Source organism: Lathamus discolor, chromosome 5 (genome assembly GCF_037157495.1).
Source record: "Lathamus discolor isolate bLatDis1 chromosome 5, bLatDis1.hap1, whole genome shotgun sequence".
NCBI classification, from domain to species: Eukaryota; Metazoa; Chordata; class Aves; order Psittaciformes; family Psittacidae; genus Lathamus; species Lathamus discolor.
In genome coordinates this window covers 114,572,319-114,596,176 of record NC_088888.1, presented here as the reverse complement: position 1 = coordinate 114,596,176, position 23,858 = coordinate 114,572,319, and the positions used below count along the sequence as shown (strand labels likewise).

The 23,858-nt window shown below is 44.7% G+C and overlaps 1 protein-coding gene across 1 annotated transcript; it reads right to left on the bottom strand.

The window, feature by feature from the left end:
• UGP2 (UDP-glucose pyrophosphorylase 2) lies at positions 1–22,994 on the bottom strand. The gene is made up of 10 exons (XM_065682229.1): positions 22,700–22,994; positions 17,050–17,177; positions 16,404–16,511; positions 7,263–7,448; positions 5,719–5,852; positions 4,767–5,064; positions 3,511–3,708; positions 3,097–3,339; positions 1,985–2,089; positions 1–1,104 (listed from the first exon to the last, which is right to left on the bottom strand). The coding sequence occupies exons 1-10, from the start codon at positions 22,716–22,718 to the stop codon at positions 997–999; spliced, it is 1,527 nt and encodes a 508-aa protein (XP_065538301.1). The 5' UTR covers positions 22,719–22,994; the 3' UTR covers positions 1–996.
• Between the last annotated feature and the right edge of the window lie 864 nt (positions 22,995–23,858).

Below are 23,858 nucleotides of genomic sequence, written 5' to 3'. Positions count from 1 at the left end.
TTGTTTTTAAAGACCAACTTCTTTAATGATACATACCAGTGTTATACTAAGCTTATAAAATAAAAGTTGTCTGCATGTAAATACAAGAGAAACATTAAGAAATCAATAGTGATCGGGACAGGGATTTCGATTCCTGTACAAATTTAGAACTGACTCAAGAGAAGATAAATTAACATACATGGCTGTGACAATATGAACATGGGTGTAGTCAACGTGATCCATTTACTGAAAAAGAAGAGGGCAGATTGAGGCTTCGGATATGAACAGGAGATCCAGTCTTAAAGGGGATGTGGAAAAGCAAACACCACACGTGGATACTGAGGCATTTTTCTCAAGTATTGGATTCTTTGGGTGAGTTTGGAACAGCGACGATTCCCACTCTCACAATACAGAAATGGAGGTATCGGCAGCCTCACCCCAACTATCGCAACGTACAACTGGGATGAGACATCGTGCTTGTAGTCTGGGGGGGCTGAAGAGGGCTCTGGGGTGGGAGAGTTGTGAGCACATGAACTACGGGGGTTTTAACAGCCCATTTAGCAGTAGTGAAACGTTTGGTTTTCAACTGTGCCTTCATGAGAGTCACACACGTAGCTAACCACGTTGTCCCACCTGTATTGCTTCACAGCTTGCTTTCTGCAGTTACAAGCAATTCAAAACTACTAAAAGTCAGAGGCGAGCCTCTTCACTTCTTATCAAAGAAGATCTGTCCATCTTACCGCAAGACAAACAGTATTGCACTTCAAGGTTATATTAACTGAGTTACAGAATCTCTTTGAAGGACTGAAGCGTTACTCACGCACATCCATGGCGCTATGTGTCTGTTTAACGAGATAAGCACGAGAAAGTAATTGGAAATTAATACTGCAGGGTACTATGGAGATGACAAAGCGTAGGCCCTCTGTGTACTTATATTTCTAATGCTTAAAAGGTTCTTCCATCAGGAGGCTGGTTTAACACAGCAGTCTGCAGCACTGACCGTGCTCTTTCACCCACTCAGTGGTCCAGGATCCGCAGGTTGCCAGAGACTATTTTGTTCTCTAGTAGAGCTCCAGCTGGGATGTCAATTCTGTCACCGTGATTTGCGATGATGATAACTGTTCCCTGGGCGTCCAAGAAAGAAAACAAGTGTTTAGAAACCTTATAGTACCTGTTGATTAGGACCAAGCAAGTGAAGCGCTGTCTGGAGGATGTGTGAGGTGCCAGCTGTAACACAGCCAGGTCCTGGATGCTGCTGGTTGTATTGTTTCTGCGTGGACTGTTTGTTTTTCTCCCCACAACAAAGGTTTTAAACAAGCAATATTGGAAACGCTACAATTACCAGCATACTAGATACTATCCATTTACAAGCAGAGCTGATGCCTTCTTTGAAGACCTGTGCTTGCTGTAAGCACTCTTATCGTGTGTGCTTGCTTTTAGGTGGAAAAATGTTGCCCACATGAGTATGATGTAGTACAGCTTCCCACTAGCGGCAAATACACAGAAAGACCTGGGAAGAGACACACATCTGAGCATGCACACTGGTAACAGCCTCAGTCTGAGTGATCTGTGGCAGCAGCTAAGCTGCCCTGGACTGATACAGGACCATGACAAAATTCTGCTTAGGACTGGCCAGATCCTAAGGAAGAATTTGAGAGAGACATAACTTGTCCAGCTTCAACATCTACCAAGGAATCAAGAACCCCAACTGATAAGAAGGGGCCTGTGGCTGTAAAGGGCCAGAGCAGCAAGTTGGTATGTGCTAATGGACAAAGAACTGGGCCTGTTTTGGACCCAGCATCCTGAGGTCGGTGGTGTTTCCAAGGTTCACAGATAAGCCTCATCTCCCACTAGGACTGTACACGGAAGGAGCTGTACTGGCCAGTTAATTCCTAGGAGCACTTCCATGGACTGTGTGTAAAGGCCCTGGCTGAAGCAGGATCAGTTACCAGGGACCAGAGATCAGTCATGTTTAATTGCAGGAGCATCCTAATTACACACTCACCTTTAATGAAACATTCTTCCCAAATGTAACATCACCTGAAACTGTGAGATGATCGAGCTCCAGCATGTCTGGAATACTTTCAAACCTCCGCAGGTAATCTTGAACCTTTTGGAGACAGGAAAAAATAGGGACAGTTTTAAATCCATCTGTGGATCAAGACAAGTGTGGGAGCTTCCTGAAAACTCCTGTCAGGGACCTTTCCAATATCTACATCCGAGATAATGCAGGAGTTGCTACTTTGAAAGCAAGCTGCTATTGACATAGCGTGACCAGCAGGGCGAAGGAGGTGATCCTGCCCCTCTACTCTGCTCTCGTGAGACCTCACCTGGAGCATTGTGTGCAGTTCTGGTGTCCTCAACATAAAAAGGACATGGAACTGCTGGAACAAGTCCAGAGGAGGCCACGAGGATGATCAGGGGACTGGAGCACCTCCCGTATGGAGACAGGCTGAGGAAGTTGGGGCTGTTCAGCCTGGAGAAGAGAAGGCTGCGTGGGGACTTCATAGCAGCCTTCCAGTACCTGAAGGGGCCTATAGGGATGCTGGGGAGGGACTCTTCATCAGGGACTGTAGTGACAGGACAAGGGGTAATGGGTTAAAAGTTAAACAGGGGAAGTTTAGATTGGATATAAGGAGGAAATTCTTTCCTGTAAGGGTGGTGAGGCACTGGAATGGGTTGCCCAGGGAAGCTGTGAATATTCCATCCCTGGCGGTGTTCAAGGCCAGGCTGGACAGAGCCTTGGGTGAGATGGTTTAGTGTGAGGTGTCCCTGCCCATGGCAGGGGGGTTGGAATGAGGTGATCTTAAGGTCCCTTCCAACCGTAACTATTCTATGACATTTTTTTTCAGAGGTAACTATGAGAAACAGCAAGGGCAGCATCTAACCCATGCTGGACAAGCTCTAGAGAGCACCCAAAGCCCAATTCACCTTCTGCTCCCTCAAAGAACAGGGTAAAGGAGTACCCGACAGCAGTATGACATCATGCGTGCACATGGCAAAACTCAGATGATGGGCAGAGGTTGATGAAACTAAACCTCACTTTTCAGTTAGTTATTGCTATGGACTGTTTTTATTCAAAACGATAAAGCCCAAAGTGTAATCACAGGAGTTTACCTTTGTGAAAGAACTCCCCAGTTTGACAAGAGGCACTGTTGGAAATTCTCGCTTCTCGCTCATGGTTAGGGATCCAGCATTAAGGCTATACAAATTGGACATCACAAGCAAGAGATCTGACGTGGTCTTAACAGGCAGAAAACGACTACGAGGTACGTTTATCCCTAGAGAGTTCTCAAAACTCTTAATAGCAGCACCAACTGCAGTCTCCAACTGGATGATGTTCAAGCCTCCATCCAGGGTCTGGAAGAGAAAACTCACGTCAACATAACCAGCAGGTAACAGTACCCAGAACTAATGTTGAGCCTAAGAGCCAACACAGTGGCTCCTTTCTGAAGGCAGCAGTCCCTGTTCAGTTACCTAGAAACAAACACTTCTGAATCCGTTTCCTCTAACATCTTCCTAGTGGATTACCTTTGGGTTAACAATGATCTCCATGTCAATAGCATTTTTCTCTTGCAGCCTTTTAATCGCAGACAGAGCAATCCACAAATTGTTGGTATTGAAGATTTTGAATTTGGACACAGACTTGAATTCATCCACGTGTGCTTTCGGGACCTGAGCTATCTCCACAAGCCTCAGCTTGTTTTCGTATTGCGTGAGTGTGCCACCCTGCAAGGGGCAGAGAAGAAGACTGAAGTCTTGTTCATGAGAAACTCTCCCCCCACCCCAAAGAGACACACTGCTTTGTTGGCATTTAAAGTTGAACCTGGGTGAAAACATGTTGCTTGTGTTTAGCTACCAGGTTACTAATTATAGAGTATGTTTAAAGTACAGTCAGAACTGTCAAACGATCATGTTTCAGCACTCCAAGACAGTTAATTCTTCTAAGGAAAGTTGCTGAGAATCATTTGCAAGTGCCGCTGTTGTAAAAAGTCACCTTGAGCAGTCCTCTGCCAGATTACGGAGCAAAATCTAAATGAAATCCAATAGTTCTGCACTTGTGGCACTTACAGAGAAACAACTTCAGTTACCTGAACTGTATTCCTACAGTGCTTTTCTGTGGTTTCACAGGACTAAGCCAGAGCTTTTTTAATATCTAATGAACACAGAGAAAATCACATTTCCTCCCCATCCTCACATTTAAAAGAGGCAAAGTACAGTTACAGGATGAACTACTGCACACTGGAAGTATTTAGTATGTGCCATAAACATCTCACAAGTTGTCAAACCTTGACTTTGTACAAAGTCAAGGGGCTTGGGCAGTAGCAGGCTGAGAGCCAAGCAGAGCTGTGCAACGCACACTGACAGCTGAGTAAGTGGCTGAGGTGGTTTACAGTCAGTGGAGATAAAACTGCTGGATCCCACCCCTCAGTGCTCTGCTTTTACCACCCTCAAACTCCTCCCCTGTGGAACTGACAGGCTGGAGGCTGTGACCAGCACCCTGCAGAAGTCACTTGTGCTCTCAGTCATCAGCCAAGTCCAGGCTTGTCCTTGTCTGCTGCTGCCCAGAACCTAGATCCAATTTGTTGCATGGATGAGAACTTCATAAACTTGCTGATTTTGTGCATCTTGAATTAGATCACAGCTGATGTGTTAAATGCTGCCTGAAATAACACTAAGAAGATGTAATGTATGTCTGAATTCATGCATACAGAAGAGATGAGAGGCTGTGATTGTCACCAACATGCCAAGCATTCAGACATACTTGCACAACCAGCTCCCTTTACCTTCACATCCGCCCTGGTTTTGTTTGTCACCTCCATGACAAATTCACAGCGTTTTCCATTGGGTGGGTTCATAAGATGGTTAAGAATGTAAAGGTCCACAGTGGCACCCAAGTTATCTATATTGGACACAAAAATATACTCCTTCCCCTCTGCGATGAGGTTATCCAGCAGACCGGAGTTATAGAAACTGGCATAGATATCCCCATGGCCTGGGGGATACCAGCACTCTGTATTCTCTCCTGAGTAAGATACATCCTTGGCTATCGGCAGCAGAGTTTCCTTGTTAATTCTGGGATACCTGGGGAGACAATGGGCTGTGTTTAGTTCTCACCAACATCAGACTAACATGAAGGAAAACAAGAGTAAAGGTGCAATTACATAGCCTTTTCCATACAGCTTTTGAAGGTATCATGTTTCTAGATCGGTGTAAGTACACCACATTGAAAGATCCATCCAAATACTGAACTATCACTGAGAAGCAGCAGAGTTCAGTCTCTTATTCAAGGATTTAAAACCACAGTTCTCAGACCATGCTGTAGAACAGCTTTCCTCTGACAAAGCACGCTGAGCACACCTCTTAACATCATCAGCCACTTCACATTAGAGGCTGTTCTTGATATGGAAGCCATGTTCTCTTTTCCTCCAGAGCCCAGATACCCAAAAAGCAAGTTCAGGAATCAAGTGGCCAGCATCCAGTACACCATTATCCATGCATTCCTTAGAAACTGTCATCCCCACATACCCCTCTCCCTATTTTTAATACAATGCCTTTAACTCTGCTTAACATCGTGATGCTTCAGTCTTTCAGAGAGAGCCCAAATGGAGACTAAACCGGGGTACAGAAGACATTTTGCTACCTCAGCATCTCAAGCTAAAACCCCACACCATTGGGAATGTGAAGAAATGCAAACCAGCTTTGCCTTTCAACCCAAGTGCAGAAGCTTTGTGATACCTGCTCTGATTAAAAGTATATATCTTCACACGGCTGTGACTGTACTTCTGCAAGATTTTCTTCGTGTCGTCATCCGTGTTGAAGGAATTCATGAGAACAAGAGGAACATCGGTGTTGTAGGATTTGTTTAAATGCTGAGATGGGAAAGAAATGGTAAATTCAGCATGTATTGTTAGCTTTAACTCCTGACACCTGAGGTTTGGGGAGAAAAAAAGTAGATAAAACAGACTGAAAATAATAAATGCATGACATGAAAGCAAGATGTGATTATGCTGACAGAAAGGATACTAAATTAGGTAAACAAATCCTTGTAAGTAGTAAAGATAAGGGCCACAATAATTAATGTAGAATTAATCTTTGGTTTAAAATCTGCATTGAGGTTTAAAATTTGAAAAGCACACCCCCACAAAATAATGATTTTAAATTTTAGGCTGCTGTTGATTACAAAAGGCATGTTCTCCCTGCAATTACTGCAGTCCGTCAGGGTGAAGTTTCACTTTGGAGCTCTCTTGGCAGGGTATGAGATGGACAGGAGTACCAAGAGTACATAATTCAACATCACCCTGGAAATCTATAGAATGGAGCTGAAATACAGAAGAGCATTTCCATGTGCACAGGCAAAAATCAAAAAGCACAACAGCACTCCTCCAAAAATAGAGCGTGCAGAGAAAAGAAGATACTTCAGTGAGTTTTAAGCTTTATATATCAGACAGTCCTCGTCTGCTGGGGAGTGGCTGGGATCATTACCTTCTGGTGCAGTCAGAGGCTTCCACCAGGACCCTTTTGAGAAAGCACCCACAGCAGCAGAGGATTAGGGCTGCACTAGCTGGATATAAATTTAAGTCTGCTGTAGAAGTGTCTAACAGACATGGGATAGTCACTCCAAGCAACCACCACACCGAGGCAAAAACTGTGGAGCTCCAGAAACCATGGAACAGGCACACCCAATTTCCTACTCTAATAAGCATCATAATTATCTGCTGTGTGAGGAATAGTCTGCATTAAAAACATAAGCTGAAATGTCCTCTCAACACCAGCAGCTGTTATTTTCTTTTACTTCTCTTTCTTTAGAGGAAAATGCCAGCAATCTCTTCCAGCATGAGAGTTTTAATTCAACAAGGAACTTGGAGTTGTTCTGAAGAGCTTTGTTCTAACACACATAAAAAAGGCTTTAAAAAAGCTAAACTCAAACTCGCACCTGGAGGAGCTGGAAACAGGAGTGAGCCATGCCAGGCCAGCTCTACAGTTTGATTAATGGTGTTTCTGGAGACAATCAGCACTGGCTGGTGTGCACAGGCTGAATTACACTTATGCTAACACGTATTGAGTGAACAGAGTTCAGTGGCTGGCTGCTCTGTCCCTTTCATGCCTATTCTTTCTAAAGCAATTCCCCACTTCACCACTAGCAACAGTGACCAGACCTCATGTCCCTCTCCTCTTCCTTTTGGCAAGCCTCCACTGTAATCTCTCTTCAAGGGTCATGCAGCAAAGCTCAGCGTGTCTTGCTTCCTTCAGCACAGAAAGCAAAGCCCATCAGAAGTTACCTCAATCTGCTGAACTGTAAGATCCAAGAAGGTGTTCTCGTTTCGCACCCCAATGAGGCTTTTTGGGCCTTTACAACCCATGCTCGTCCCCAAGCCGCCATTTAGTTTCACAACCACCAGCTTGTTCAAGACAGAAGCAATGTTATCAGGCAGTCCTCTGGCCTTTATCTTCTCATAGGGCTGGATCTGTAAAAACAACCAACCAAGCCTCAGCAGTCAGATATTTGGAAGGGAGCTGCCTTCTGCTAAAAACCTTCAAAACTTCAAATTTGGCAATAACATCCACATTTATTTACAGGATTTACTAAAGAATATTTGCAGAATGAGTCTGCAATAATCTGATTTGTTACAAAATACAAATAACCCGATTTGTTGCTACAATAACCTCTCTTATTGAGAGGGTCTATAGATTTTGTGACACCAATCACAATCAGCTTCATCCAGATGTAACAATGTCTCTGCTCTTCCAGCTAGAGGGGACTGACTTGAGAGTGAAGAGGGGTAAGGAAGAACTCAGGTCAGTTATGCCAGTTTCTACAACCCTCCTCTTAGCCTGCAGAAGGAGAGGGGTCTTCTTGTGAGCCACCTAACTTACTTCCCGTGTGAGATGACCCCCTTCAGTCAGGCCACTATTCAGGAACACAGGCCCTGCATGCAGAACATAAGACTTTTCTTCCACAGACAGCTTAAACTTTGCTTTGAGGTCGTCAAAGGCAACATTCTTGACAAAAGGTTGGTTCTTTGACTCAGTTTAAACCATTTTTTTTATTCCAACTATGAGTACTATATAATAATTTCTCTCTTCCAACAGTATGCTAAAAAGTGGAAGAAAGTTCCTAGTTCTTATCCTGCTATTTTCAGGATGAGTTCACCCAGGCCACATTACCCAGGTCACATTAAACCTTGCAGAAAGTCTTCTACCTTGCTGACAGCTGTATCCTACAGATTCACAGAGTATGGGCTACATTTGGGGCTAGTAATGGAAAGCAAAATCAGGCTTGGAATGACTGTTTGCCTTGCGTTACACACTGTTTATCCCCTAAGCCAAAGCACCTAAGTCAAAGCAACAAAGGTAACAATGCAGTGATAAGTATCATGCCAAAACTGTTAGAGCAAAATCAATACAATTATCCTTTTGCCTGCCCTTCTAGGGACTTTCTTGTGAAGAAAAGCTTTGGTGTTTCAGTGCTGTGTGTATTCTAGCAGCGAGGAATTTATTCTAGCTCTGGTAAGGGGTGTGTAAGATCCACAACTGACTTCCAAAAACAAATACATACAGAGTAGCTTTCAGAACTGTTTGCTTTGGGCAAGTCAGGCTGAGGTTTGAATGGAAATTCACATTGCACTGGAACAAGAGTCATGTTTCTCACCCGGATGTGCGGGGGTAGAGAGGAGAGTTTGTATATTCCAGCATTCCAGCACGCCACAGGCAGCAGATTAGAGCAGATCCCTCACATTAGGGAAATTCTGCCTTATGGAATCTGGAAAGCTTATGGCATGTTTAAAAATAAGATCACTCCAAATGGAGTTAGCACAGCTCAGGCAGCAAGCAGCAACACAACCACTGCCATTTTACACAGGACACATGCAGGAACTTCCTTCCAAAGCCCCTAGAATTTTTCAGGAACAGAAGCGTGCAAAAAGCAGAACTTTGCTGTGTTTTGTCAACAAGAGAGACTGTGTTCAGGCTGGGTAGACACCTTGCAAAACAACCCTTCTTCTCACTAAAAGATGATAAACACTGATTTCAATGTACTGATGAACATTGATTTTGATGTACAGAAGGAACATTCGAAAGCTTAATGAACAGCTCCTTACCAGCAGGATCTACAGAGATTTACACTCGAGATTTACTACTTCCCATCCACTCCAAGGCCAATACCATTCCATATTAGACTTCAACTGCATTTAAAACATTGACGTTTGAGCTTTAGCGGGGTGGGATGTGAGTCACACCCACAGTGCTCAGAAACCATCTGAACAGCCAAAAAGATGATCTCAAGTCTCACTACGTTCTCCTTGCAACATTCACAACATAGCTCTTCAAAAAGCAGGCAGTCTGCCACTCAGTTCAGGGCCAGACTGCCTCAAAATCATCTGCTTTTGCTGAAGCGCCGACTACCTTTTCATGCCTTTGCTATCATGCCTGAAAATCACTTACGCATTAAGCTCACAGTAAAATCCTGATGAAGTTAATGGCTCCATCAAGGACTTAGTTCACTGGATGTTGCATCAGCTACAACACACAATTTATAACTCAGCCCTGCTAAATATTTCAGTTCTTCTGGCACAGACATTGGAAATAACAACTTGGCAAAGAAGCCCTGGATCTTGAAGGGTCTTTAATTCAGAGAATAACAAACGTCAAGAATTCCAATTCAAGCAGGATTGTTGCAGCATGAGGACTGCTCAATGCCAGTGCCATCATATAGCTGTTCCTGTCATGTGTAGGCATCAATATGCAGAACTAACTCATCACCTCTTAGTATATATACAAGCATAAGAAGTGCCCCACAGTAATGAAAATCAATTCTTGCTCTAAGAGTCTGGAACAGTGGACTTGCCAAGCAAGTGTTGATGGGGAAGTAATTTAGGAACAAAACCAGGCAGGAATGACATGGCTTATTTACATCTTACTTGCCTCATGCATTTCCCTTTACAACAGATTCAAGACCCCGGTACTTGAGGATCAGAAAAGTGAGGAAGATGATGATAAGGGATCATCCAGGTCAGAAGAGTTCCCACAGAAGAGTCAGAGAACATCTCGTATTACCACCACCTCTACTAGGAAAAAAGAGTGGTGGTGACTGCTGACTCCACCCTAAGGGGAGCAGAGGGCCCATATGTCAGCCTGATCAGACTCATTAGGGAAGTCTGCTGCCTCCCTGGGGCCAAGATAAGGGACGTCACCAGAAAACTCACTCGTCTGGTATGGCCCTGTGACTACAATCCTTTATTACTTTTCCAGACAAGCAATGAGGAAATCTCTTCAAGAAGCCTAAGGGGACTCAAGAAGGACTTCAGTGCCTTGGGGTGACTGGTTCAGGGTTTGGGAGCCCAAGCAGTGTTCCCATCCCTCCTGCCAGTCTCAATCAATGTCAATGGTTACATCAGAAAAATCTCACTAATTCCTGGCTCTGTGGCTGGCGTCAGCGCCAGCACTTTGGGGTTTTTGACCATCAGTCAAATTCATACTGCACCAAGTCTGCCGGCAGCAGACAAGGTATGCCTGTCCAAAAGGGGGAAAAGGATCCTAGCCCAGGAGCTAACAGGGCTTACAGGGCTTACAGAGAGGGTTTTAAACTAGGTTTGAAGGGGGAAGGGGATAACATCAGGCTTGCCAGACATGAGCCGTGGGGTAGCATGCCACTATTGGAGCCAGACTGAGGGCAACTTAAATGCATCTGTGCCAATGCCCGCAGCATGGAAGCCACTGTGCAGCAGGGAAATCGTAACATAACCACCATCACAGAAACGTGGTGGAATGATTCACATGATTGGAGTGCTGCAACAGATGGGTACAGGCACTGCAGAAGGGACAAGCAAGGAAAAAGAGGCAGTGGGGTTGTGTTGTATGTCAGGGAGTGCATCAACTGCTTTGAGCTCAATGTTGTGAGTGAGAAGGCTGAATGTTTGTGGGTGAAGATCAGGGCGAAGGCCAACCACGCAGATATCCTAGTAGGAGTCTGTTATAGACCATCCAGCCAGGATGAAGCTACACATGAAGTGCCCTTCAAACAGCTGGGAGAAGTTTCACCATCACTTGCCCTTGTTCTTGTGGGGGACTTCAATCTACCAGATGTCTGCTGGCTGATGAGGGAAAGGCTGTGAACATAGTTTATTTGGACTTCAGTAAAGCATTTGACACTGTCTTCCACAGCATTCTCCTGGAGAAATTGGCTGCTCATGGCCTGGATAAGGCATATTCTTCACTAGGTTGGAAACTGGCTGGATGGCTAAGCCCAAAGAGTGGTGGTAAATTGTATCACATCTAGTTGGTGACCAGTCACTAGTAGTGTCCCTCAGGGCTTGTGGCCAGTGTTGTTTAGTATCTTTTTCAATGATCGGGATGAGGGGATCAAGTGCACCCTCAGTAAATTTGTGGACAACACCAGGTTGGGTAGGAGTATTGATCTGCTGGAGGGTAGGGAAGCTTGGCAGGGTGATCAGGACAGGCTGGGTTGATAGTCTGTAGCCAGTGGTATGAGATTCAACAAGGGAAAGTGCCAGGTCCTGAATTTGGGCCACAACAACCCTATGCAATGCTACAGACTTGGGGCAGAGTGGCTGGAAAGCTGCTCATGGAAAAGGACTTGGGGGTGCTGATTGACAGAGCTGAACATCAGCGGCTTGTGCCCAATCAGCCAAGAAGGCCAATGGCATCAGTGATATGGTTTAGTGGTGGTCTTCGCAGTCCTAGGTTAATGGTTGGACTTGATGATCTTAAACCTAGCTTCCAACCTAGTTGATTCTATGATTCTGTGACTACAGCATTCCTCGTTTGAGATGTCTCAAAACTGTGGTTTAAGATTGTTCTAAGATGACATATGCAGCTTCTTTTGGTTTTGCAGACAATGTCACAGAAGTGATTTTCAGAACAGTTTGCATGAGACAACGTTGGGAGTTTGACTAACAGATTTCAGAAGCATACTCCTACTGCAAGGAGGTTTGCAAGAGTTTGTCAGAGACAGACAAAATGAGCATCAGGGCTGTCTTCGTGGGTAGACTGGAAAGGAATACACCCGTGTTAGTCAATATGTACTTACAGAGCAACAAGGAAATATTTACTCAGCACCAAGGGACAGTTTAAGAAATAGCAACAAGTGAACCCTTAAAATCTGTTTCCAGAGTTTAAGATTAGGAAGATATTTGGGGTTTTGAGTAAAACCATGATATTCATTCTTTTCCTTCATAATTTATTTCATTGAGATGACACCCTAACCTACAGACAAGAATCCAACTGCTGGAGAAAAATAGACAAGCTCCTTTCACACATTGCTTTGGATGCTCTCTTCACATCCTAGATGATGTTCTACATTGCAGCTCTGAGGTTTACTCAATCATTGTAGCTCTCAGTCCTCCCAGCAGGACTTTGCTATTGCTTCCAATTCAAACAAACAGATTGCTGCAATATACATTAACAGGATTAAATTACACTTGCCATGTCCACATTCTTTATCTCTTTCTCCTTGTTAACTGCCATTCTGACTAAGTATACTTTCTTCTCTGAAGACTGCAATAGTAATGAGTCTCAACTATGCTAGCTACCACTGCAAGCATTTGGACATATGGAATCAAAACATCTGGAAGGAAAAAACAAGTCACATGTTTATCAATATAGTGTGAAACGGGTTCAATCTTCTATTATTGCTGTGTGGAGCTTACAAGTTGCTCATCCTTTAGTATTAAGGAAAACATGGAGGTCAGGGATGAAATCTCCCATTGCAGATAAAAACAGAGGAATATTACAAGACAATCACTTCTGTTTCAATTTACTGGCAAGAACTTTTACTTATCAGCACATGCTCCAGGAAAGAACAGAGAGCTACATTCAAAGAACAAGTACAACGGATAACACATTACATGACCCATGGAAGTCTGATCAAAAATTCTGCCCCTGCATAGCACAGTCCTGTGGCATTGGGAAAAAGCCTGAAACACCTTTCCAGTCTAATCAGAAAGTCAGAAGTCGGTTATGTAAGGTAGAAAATTAAAAGACAAAGCCTATAAATGCAATAAACTGTTAAGGAACTTTTTAAGCTGTTAAAAATAAACACAAATTCCACCCCCCACCCCCCCCCCCAAACCCCACACTTTGGCACATTTCTTGGTGCTTTTATTTTTTTATAGATACACACATACATGTATGACTATGCATACACACATACATGCACATATATGCCTAAACAGATACTCTGAGCTCTACCAGGTACCAGCTGAAGACTGCACTTGGCAGAATTTTCAGTGCTCTGGACTGTTCAAGCAGCAAACCAATTCTCCAAAACAATCTTCTGGATCCTCAACATAAAAAGGACATGGAACTGTTGGAGCCAGGCCAGAGGAGGGCCACAAGGATGATCAAGGGGCTGGAGCAACTCCCGTATGAAGACAGGCTGAGAAAGTTGGAGCTGTTCAGCCTGGAAAAGAGAAGGCTGCGTGCAGACCTCATAACAGCCTTCCAGTATCCGAAGGGGGCCTACAAGGATACTGGAGAGGGACTCTTCATTAGGGACTGTAGTGATAGGCCAAAGGGTAATGGGTTCAAACTAAAACACGGAAAATTCAGGTCAGATATAAAGAAGTTCTTTACTGTGAGAGTGGTGAGGCACTGGAACAAGTTGCCCAAAGAAGTGGTAAATGCTCCACCCCTGTCAGGGATGCTCCACCCAGGCCAGGCTGGACAGAGTCTTGGGCAACATGGCCTATGGTGAGGCATCCGTGCCCATGGCAGAGAGGTTCTAACTGATTATCTTCATGTCTTTTCCAATCCAAACAATTCCATGATTCTATGAATCACAGGCAAATAAATTCACACTGGGAAGAGTATGTCAATGCTTTCTAGGCCTTGATCCTTTTAGTGAGAGATTCTCAAAAGCAGCCAGCACCCTGCCACATCACCTCATAAAACAAGCTCATCCATACAGGCAATTATAAATCACTTGTGATTACCAATGCGTTTCCAAACAAAGTCTTGTGTGTGCTGTTGTCAGTCTCTGTGCTGTTTTAAAAAGACCAGAAGGAAAGCATACTGTGAGGGTTTATAGCTAGGAAAAGAAAACTCGAGTAGAACTGAACACTCAAGAGAAAATCTGCATATATTCACAGATGGATTCATATGTCCCAAGGAACTCAGTACTGCAGTCTTAATTCTGAAGCCCTTCTAAAATAAATCACTCTTTATCCCTTTTAAAAGCTCATATACTGCTCTTACCTACATTAGGTAAGAACATTACATTACTGTTCTTAGCTGCATTACTAGCTACGCTAACAATTCTGGAATTCTGGCCTCTCAGAAATCACCTTTTATCTAGTAATTCCAGATGGCATCACCCCTCAGTAAAGAATAATTTGAGAGAACTTAAGCTGCAGGTCACTTGAAAAGGGTTTCATGTAAGGCACATTATCCCTTTTCACAGTATGTTCCCTACATGACTGACATGTTAAAAGGAGGTGGAGGCAGGATAAATCCATGCAGGGTTTGAGGAAGGGAGGAAGATGGAACTCCTGTAGTCAGCAAATAAAGAAAAGCTTGCTCTCACTTTTTGAGAGTGCTCAACCCACATCCTGTCAGATCAGGAAGTCTAAATATTATACAAGTAATCCTAAATCATGAATGTGAAGAATGCATAGAAGGAAGTTTGTTGGCAGGTATTTTTCCCTAGCTTTCTTCTGTGACATTTACCAAGTGTGACTATTTGGTTTGCAGGTCATTCTAGGAAGGAAAATTTCATTTAAGATCACACGTGCATCTCACCTGACCCAGAGTGACTTCATTTGGCAGGATTCTTACCTTTCTCTCTGTCACAAGCTGCTACACAGCTAAGGGACACATCTGAGAATGAGCCAGTACAGGCCACAGAAAAGAGATAACTCTTTTCTAATCTTGCCTCCTTTCAGCCCTCTGTGACCTCAGACCTTTGTCTAAATTCTTTTTTAAGCAGCTTGCCATGCCTGGGAATCTCCTATCAGTCTATTTCAGCACCTTATCATAACCCTCCTGTCTGACATCTGCTCCCAATGTCCTACCCAGTAATTTTCAGTCCTTTATAGAACTTGAAAGTTTTTCCACTGAAGGTGTGCAAAACTTTAAAATAGACAATAGGTCTCTCTCTCACAAAGCAGCCCATTCACTCGCATCAAATTGCTGTCATTTAATCCCAGGACTTATCTTGACCCAGGGAACAGTTTATTCCTTTCATTGTTGCAACTACCTTTTTACATATATAAGAGACTTATCACTCCCCAGTCTCTCACTCCCTCTAGACTAAAAGTAACCCCCTTTTCTTCAGTCTTCCTTGTGAGTCATGTTAGCTAGAACTCCAGTTTCTCACCTTGGCCTCTTTATTGCAGGTGGATTTTTCTCCCCAAAGTAACACTTCATTCAGTGTTACAGTACAGAAGACAGAGACATCACATGTTTCTGAAGTTAGGAGAAAACACTCAACCTTGGAAAAACCCTAGACTTGCTCTAAAACAGCATCATTCTTCAACGCTTTAGAGAGCGGCACTGCATCTGTTCTGGAAGTAACTGGACAGCCTGCCTTTCAGTTGGAAACAGAGCCTCAATTGAATCACCACAGAGAGGCTAAGAGAAACCACAAATGTGTGAGGACACAGAAGTCCTGCAATATGCCAAGATCACTACACTGGGAAAAGCAGGAATTCATAGCACAACTACACTGTTAGCTATGCAAGAGTCAAGAGACAGCCTTAGGGCTGCAGATGAATCAATAAAATGGTTACGTTTAATAGGAAGTATTTACTTCAGTACTAAACAGTGCTGGAAAAAAAAATATTTAGTGCCTTTTCAGCAGCAGCTCAAGTGGTAGGTTTTAAGTTATAACAACATAGATGACATTAGAAAATTATACTCCAGAAAACCCCAGTCAAGTGCTTGTTTCAGACTCCTCGCGTTTACTGAGCTGCTGCAGGTCACAGAAGTTGCTAAATGAGCTATATAAGCCAGCCCACTTGCCATATGTCCCTTCCAAATTATTTAGCAGCATGGATTGCTGGAAACAGTTTCATCCGAGGTATGTAACCTTCTTCCACAGGCAGGTGGGAAATGGGAACAACCAGGGCCCTACCTACTTCCCTTCCAACACCAGCTACCATTTACTCCACAGAAGGTACCAAATGGTAAGATGGCATCAGTCCCATTTTGTTCCTCTGCTCAAAGAACAGCTAACAAAATAACACCAAAGTACTCAACACATATGTTAAGCACGACCTGATGTTCAGAAACACATACAGCATATGTCAATAAGTAATTATTTTTCAGTTAGAACCAAAAGTGTTGTCCTATGTGATTTTACAGAACCATGGCAGATATAGTCATTCTATCGGTGACTACATAATTTACTACAAGCAGCAATTATCGGTTTTATGTTCCTTACAGAGTGTCACTTCATGGCAACTTACAGAATCTTCTGGAGGTCTCTGAATCTTCCCCCAGTCCACAGATGGTCCCTTTTCTTGTAGGAATCTATGAAATAGCTTCTTAAATCCTTCCAGGTCGTTTTTAGTGTGCTACAAAGAAGAAATGCATTAGTTAATGCTGGTATTTAATGCTTATCTATTCAATCACAGAAGCATTTCTACAAAGCTGATTTACAATATATTCATAAGAGTAATTTTATCAGCAGTGAAGCAGATTTGCTAAAATTTAAGAAAAATTCTAGAAGGTACCAAAAGCTCATTTCCACTAAGACTCAAGGTACAAAAGCAACTTGGACACCTAAAAGACAATGCAAAATCATAACCACTAGAATTTGGCCCAATTTTCACAGTAAAAACTTTACCCTCACTTTCTATAACCCATTAAAGATTACACAGAAAACCTTTACTAACTAAAGGCAATTAAACACTTAGTAACTCTGTCATCCAGTTAATAAAAACTGAAAGTCTATTTACACTGCATCCAGGCTACTCTTCCACACAGGACCAGAGCATATTCTGAAATTAATGATCATGATATTCTATTATTTGCCTCCCTGCATAATATTTGCCTTTATCTCCTGCATCTAATTTTTCATGCTCTGAATTGCAGCCACGTCATGCTCCTTACCTCTAGCTCATTTGAAGGTGCAGTCGCGAGTATCTTATCAAGTTCTACTTTCATTGAATACTCCAGCTCTTGTCGAATGACTTCCTGAAACTGTGAAGTGCCAGCTTGAGACATTGCTTTGCTGAAATCTTAAATAGAAATTATAAAAGAGTTAAAGGGAAAAGATGAAAAGTAGCTTATTTAGACTACAGATAGCCTTCAATTTTCTTTTAAAAATTAATAAACTCATATAATCCAGCCTCGTTTTATTATTGTGCTAGCACTCCATGAATCTAGGTTTTATTCTTGGTAATTCTGAGAACAGACCTTAAATTGGGACCAAAAGAACAACAATTCTTCTCTCAAAACTCAAACTCTCAGAAGACCAATGATCCATCTCAAGAAGCGTTCATAATCCACAGCAGTACATTTTTTTTTGCTAGAGAGCCAAGGAATTCACATCCTACTGCCTCAACACACTTTAGCAAGTAGAAGTGTGAAATAGCTTTTTACTAAAAAAGTTCTTTTATGTAGAACATTGTGATCAAGAGTATCCTTCTGCTCACACAAGCAAATAAAAACATATGCTTTAATGATTGAAACAGTGCACTTTCACACGATCTTCAGTTTGTTCCACTAAATACCCTGTTACTTTATCATGTGAGCGTTTTCACACTCCAGCGTGTGTTTCGGTTACTAAGCAACACAGAAAATTAGTCTATCACTTCAGCATTTGTTTTGCTTTTGAAAGTGATAAGCTCCATGGAAGTGAAAAAGAGTTAATACACAAATGTTTTATACGGTAAAGTCCACACCACAGAAAGAAATGGGAGAGGACATGACTATTTTCCAACAGAAAGTGTTTGAAGCGCTCGTGTTCTCCAAAGACATTCTGAGTATCTTCTCTAAAGACCTCAGTTAATTTAATTTCTGCCAAATCCCTTGAGTAATCACTTCTCGGCAACATGGAGAGTCATGTATTGCCAAATATAGCTGGATTTTAGAAACACCCTGAATACTAGTGCAAAAAGGGACAGGAGGAAACTTTGCAAGTGATCAGAGTGATACTGCCTGAAAATATTGTTAGAAGAGGAACCTGCATTTAAAGTTTTCTGATACAGAACATGCATTAAAAGGCTGTTGAACGTAAGAAAGCCAGAGGCAGATCATTTTAATACAATTTTGATTTTATTTTAGGTTTTTTAAGCAAAGTATACCACAGCCTCAGCCTCAGTGACAGTATCTAATCCTTGCTTTGAAGCCCACAGAAGCCATTTTCCTGACTGCACTGTTTTGCAGGTAGGGGAGGAGAAAAAAAAAGACAGACAAGTGCTGCAGTGCACACAGTGTGTGAGGTGCAACACAGGGGAAACGCCAGCTCAAGATGAACAGTGCAACAAACAATAGGTTCTTTTTTTTATTCAAATGATTCATTTAGTATAAAAGCAGGTAATAGGTGAAAGCCTGCTAGGCATATCTTTCCAGGTCAAGCATGTAAAAACATGGGCAGGACAGCTCTTCATTAGGAAGCACTTCCTCCTACAGGAAAATGAGGAGGTCTACATCAGCTTGGTATGTTCATACCAAACAGCTACAAGTACAGTCTTTTCATGCACACATTTTGGGTTAATGCACACTGAAACATGGTTTAAACTTCCAGAAAAATAACTGCTAGGAGATGCTTTCACATGTTTGTAATCCTCCCGGCAACATGTTGTAATACATGATTTCTGCTACAGCAACAACAGTGGCCATTTCTCACAGTTCATCAGTCTGTAAAACATCTGAACCTCCCAATATGATGCAACACATCTCAAAAGAAACTCTGCAAAAACCAAGTATCCAACAGGGACCATCATTCATGCTGTTAAATACACTGAGGCTAAGTAAGTCAGAGCCAGCTAGCAACTTCCCTGTGCAAGTAGGAAAATCCTGTTCACTTGTATGAGCCAAAACTTGTATCTACCAGATAAAAGCATTTAAAGATCAAGTACCATCACAAATCAAAAGAAAAAAGCATCATAAAAGTAAATGTATGATAATGCTTGTTTGGGGCCTGTTTGTATATATTATTTATATATAAAAATGTATAAAATACTAAAAATTCTCCCCAGCTTAATGAGCAAATGCTAAACACATTTGATCACCGATGTCCTCACAGAGAAGCAAAGCCATCCTGTTGCTCATTCCAAGCATCAAGCAGAGCAGCCTGCTACATGAGACACTTCTTACCCAAGCCCAGCCTTCCAAAGCTACCAGAGCTGTCGGCTGCACCCTGCACTGGCAACAGGGAATATTTAGGGTTTATGTTGACCATTTAACAACTACTGCACCCACTCATCTCATCCAGATCCAACATGCCAGGGCACGGTTGCTTGGGGAAAGCATTATAAGTACTATTATTATTATTATTATTATTTTGGGGAAAGAAAGAGGTAGACATGGCTGGAGTCCATAAAAGCATGTGCTTGCCTGGTGCAGGAAAAGTATAAGTAAGAATTTGAATACTGTAACTAAGCAGACAAGAGAAAGAGCAACTCAAAGGGTTTCTGCTTTTAAGGTGCCTCTGCAAGGCATTTTCAGCATTTATCTCAAGAGATGCCCACCAAAATCTGGACTGGATGGCAATCTATGGCACTCTCTAAAGGCCCCCCAAAGCAACACCACAACAGCAACATTAGCACATCCACTCCAAATGAACAGACTCAGTTCTGATTATTCCCATGTTGCTGTCCCTCAGATTTTTGGGGAAGAACCTGGTATTTATGCATGACAACTGCAGTCCTTCAACATGAGCTACTGTTAAATTTAACAGCCTGGGTGTAGGTTGATTTCCCTGTTCACCCCAGCAGGAATGAGGAAGTAGAAGGGCCAGTGCAACTGCGTATCTGAAAGCAGTTATTTCCTACAGGCAAGGAAAATTTCCTATGCCTTAATGAAAAGTAGTTATTGTGCCTCCGAAAGTCAGACGGGAGGCAGAGGTGTTAGGTAATTGCAGGAAGAGATTTCCAAGGGTTTATGTGGACATAAACTCACTAATTACTTTTAAAAAGAAATGATTCTTCCAAGATATTTCGTAACCAATGCCTCAGATTTCAGCCTAAGCCCACTTTTATGGGATCAGTGTTCTTGAACACTCATCAGAAGGAAGAAAAGGGTGGGATAAGGTAGTGGAAGACTCTTGGGGAACCAGCCCACGCAGGCGATTAGCACAGAACAGAAGAGCACGGCTAAATACTTGAGGCTTCGGAAACTGAGCTGTGCAAAAGTGACCACCCAGGATACCATATTCTAATGTCTTTGGTATAAACAGCTTCCTCAGGTAGTAGAGAAAGTGAAGCCCTTTCACCAAGCTCACAGTGGTGTCTGACACGTGGAGAGTTTCACTCAAACCCTCCTGCCCCCACTGTTATTTCTAGCCCGCTTTTGTGCTCTGCTCTCACTGCTAACCTGGCCCCTGCCCTCACAGCATATGGCTGAGAATTTATGGTTTATGATACAGGACTTCAGAACTGACATATGAGAAGACAAACTATGATAAACCAGATCAAGTTAATAAAAAAGAGGTCTTTGTACACTGTCAGAAACAAAATAAGGGACAGATATCCTCAGGAAAACTGCACAAGAACAGAACAGCAGTGACCCCTCACTTAAGGGTCTGCACATATCTCCTCCTCTCATTCTACATTAAAAGCAGAGAATGCATTAAAATTGATTAGTTTTGTTCATTAATCCGCTCTGAAGAGAAGTTCACTGCCTTGGTAGTCAGTATACAAGGACCCAGCAGAGGACGGAGTCATGGGACAAGTCAAGCAAGAAGTCCCCTCTCTCATGGAAAAAAACAGGAATCTTTTGGACTAAGGGTTATCAATTATCATTACTTTTGTGATCCAAGTCAGTACACAGAAAGACCTGCAGCAGAATATGACTTAGGTCTCCTTGGAGCCAGACTACTTGTATAAAAATCAGGAAGGGTGGCCAGTAAGCTATAACACTCAGCTGAACTTTATGCTGAGGGTACAGAGTGAATGCCTTCACTTCCACCGACTCCCCTGAAAAGTTCAAGGCAATTTTTATCCCTGAGGAGGGTAAACATCTCTCCGTACTCATACTATAATGTGCAATGATAAGAAACAGTAGTTTGTTTGATTTTGTAAAACTGAACATACCCACTCAGCCTTTACACACATTTTTCTTTTCCTACTACTAGAGGCAACATTTGACAACGTATGTTGGACTGAAGCACATGTGAAGCAAAACCTAAACGTGCTCCCTCCTTAACAGATGAGCATGTTAGCCTGAGCTAACTCAGAAGTCTGCAGCCTAGGAAGCCACTCCTGCCAGCTGCACACACCAAGAGTTTAGGTGTTGCAGTCAGACACAGCTGGATTCCTCAGTCTAGCAGCTGATCCTCATGCTAAATATATCACTTGACACTGGCAACACATTTCAGTACTATGAGCCTGAAAAGAGAGTATCTAAATGGCAAGTACTTTTGTAAAAAGCTTCTATGATTGTCAAGTCTCCGGTAATATTTTAAAAACTGGTGATCTTTTTATAGGTCTACTCCAGCTTTCAGTTTCATAAATAATACCACTTGCCTGCAAGATGGCCACCTTCAGCAGTAGGCTGAGATAAGCCAACTCCATTTAGAAAGAACAATTCAAATGTAGTTTCCTAACGTGTTTGACTGCAAGAAGGGGCTTATCTTGGTAACTTTCAGAGCCGACTGTTGAGCAACACAGCTCAGACACTTCCCCCCTTCGGCTCTCTGCATTTTGCCCAGGTGCTACAAGACATTTGCAGACAGTCAAGGCATTTACACAGCAGTGTTGAACTGTCCTAGACATCCACTGGGAGAGAGACAGCGATTTTCCAGAGCCTGCCAAGGCCCCTGGTTGCCTGCAGTGTCCAAGTTCGCATAGCAAAAGACCTGCTCATGTTCCTTCTATGGGCAACACTACATTTGTTGATAGGCCTGCACGGATTTCTATTAGGGAAACCTACAGGCACGGATTTCACTACAAAAAGCACACAAGCACCATTAGGAACACGGGAAAGCAAGGGAAGAAAACTGCCACGGCAATGCACCAAAGTCGTTTTTCTTCCCAAAATGACCTCTTGTTGGCTGGTTCCCCGTTTCACAGTAACGGAATCTGAAACTCTGACCACGTACACACACGCTAACACATGCGGAGAGTAAAGGAGAGCACCGGAGCCTACCGAGATCAGAAAACGCCAAAATACACTCTGAAAAGAAGTGAATACGTTCGATCCCAGCGCTCTCTCCCCCTCAAGTTTAACAGACCGCTGGTGGAGAACGGTGATTTGTGCTTGCAAGAGCCCGCCGGATCCCACCGGTGCACCGGCACTGGGTAACAGCCCTGCCGCTACAACCGTCTGATTCCACCGTGTGCCTCTACCGCACCAGAAAGCCAGGCATCCAACCGAGCCCAGCAGAGCCCAGCCGAGCCAGCAGAGGCCCCGCTGCTAAACGGCAAATAACACTTGGAGCAAGCCCTTGCACATCACTGCTCGGCAGCCGATCGCGCCGCTACACCTATCGCTGCCTGAGCTCTACGGCAATAAGTGAGGGAAAAAAACCTAGAGCTTTAAGTACACACAGCTGAAGAGTCGATGAACAAATACATTACAACGCGCGTCAGCTTACCTTTCGCAAAAGCCGACATTTTCGCTCTTTAGTAAAACACCCACTTTGCCCTTATAAATACAGAGTGACCTGTTTCAGGGGGGGTTTGCCCCAAGGCTGATGCGGGAGGGCGGGCTGCCTCCCCGAGCCCCTGCGGAGTCCGGCCGTCCGGCTGCTGCGCGGCGGGGAGGCGGCAGAGACGGTAGCCCCGGTGGCAGCAGCCCGCCCGCCGCGCTGGCCCCTCCGCCGAGCTGTCCCTCCCGGGCCGGCGGGCGGGAGGCAACCCCCGAGGAATTTAAATTTCATCAATGAAAGAGGCGGACCCGCCGCGCCCCGGGTTTCGCCACCCCCGACCCTCCCCTCCTCTCTCCTCCCTGCCGGGCTGGGCCGCCCGCCTCCCCGGGGCTCCCCGCACGGCTCCTCCCCGCTCCCGGACGGGACAGGCCGGGCCGTGTGCCCCGTGCGGCCGTTAGGCCTGAGGGCGGCCCCGCCTCTCCCTGAGGCAGCGGGAGGGCCCTGAGGGACCGCGAGGGGCCTCCCCCCGCCGCCGCCGCTCCCTCACGCCGCACCGGGAGGGGATGGGGGTGCAGGGGGGGCGCCGGTCCCACCGTACCCACCTCGTCGCTGCCGGCACCGCGGGCGGCGGGGGGCGGGGAGGGGCGGGGCGGCGGAGCGGAGACCCCCCTTCTCCCTCCCCCTCCCCCTCCGGCCAGGGCGGGGTCCCGGAGCCTTCCCGGCGGGACCCGCGCGGCCAAAGCGGCGGAAGTGGGCGGGGCGGTGGCGGGATGGGCCGAGCGGGGGAGGTTCGGCTCGGCTCGGCTCGGCTCGGCCCGGCTCGGCCCGGCTCGGCCCGGCCCGGCTCGGCTCGGCTCGGCTCGGCTTGGCTGGGCTCGGCTGGTCTTGGCTGTGCTCGGCTCGGCTCGGCTCGGCTCGGCTCGGCTCGGCCCGGCCCGGCTCGGCTCGGCTTGGCTCGGCTCGGCTCGGCTTGGCTCGGCTCGGCTCGGCTTGGCTCGGCTCGGCTGGGCTCGGCTGGGCTCGGCTGGGCTCGGCTGGTCTTGGCTGTGCTCGGCTCAGCTCGGCCCGGCCCGGCGTTGAGAGCCGTTGTACTTCACGCCACTGCTGGCCCGGGGGGCTCCCGCCCCACGGGAGACGCGTGGGTGTGAATCGGGGTGGTGGTTCT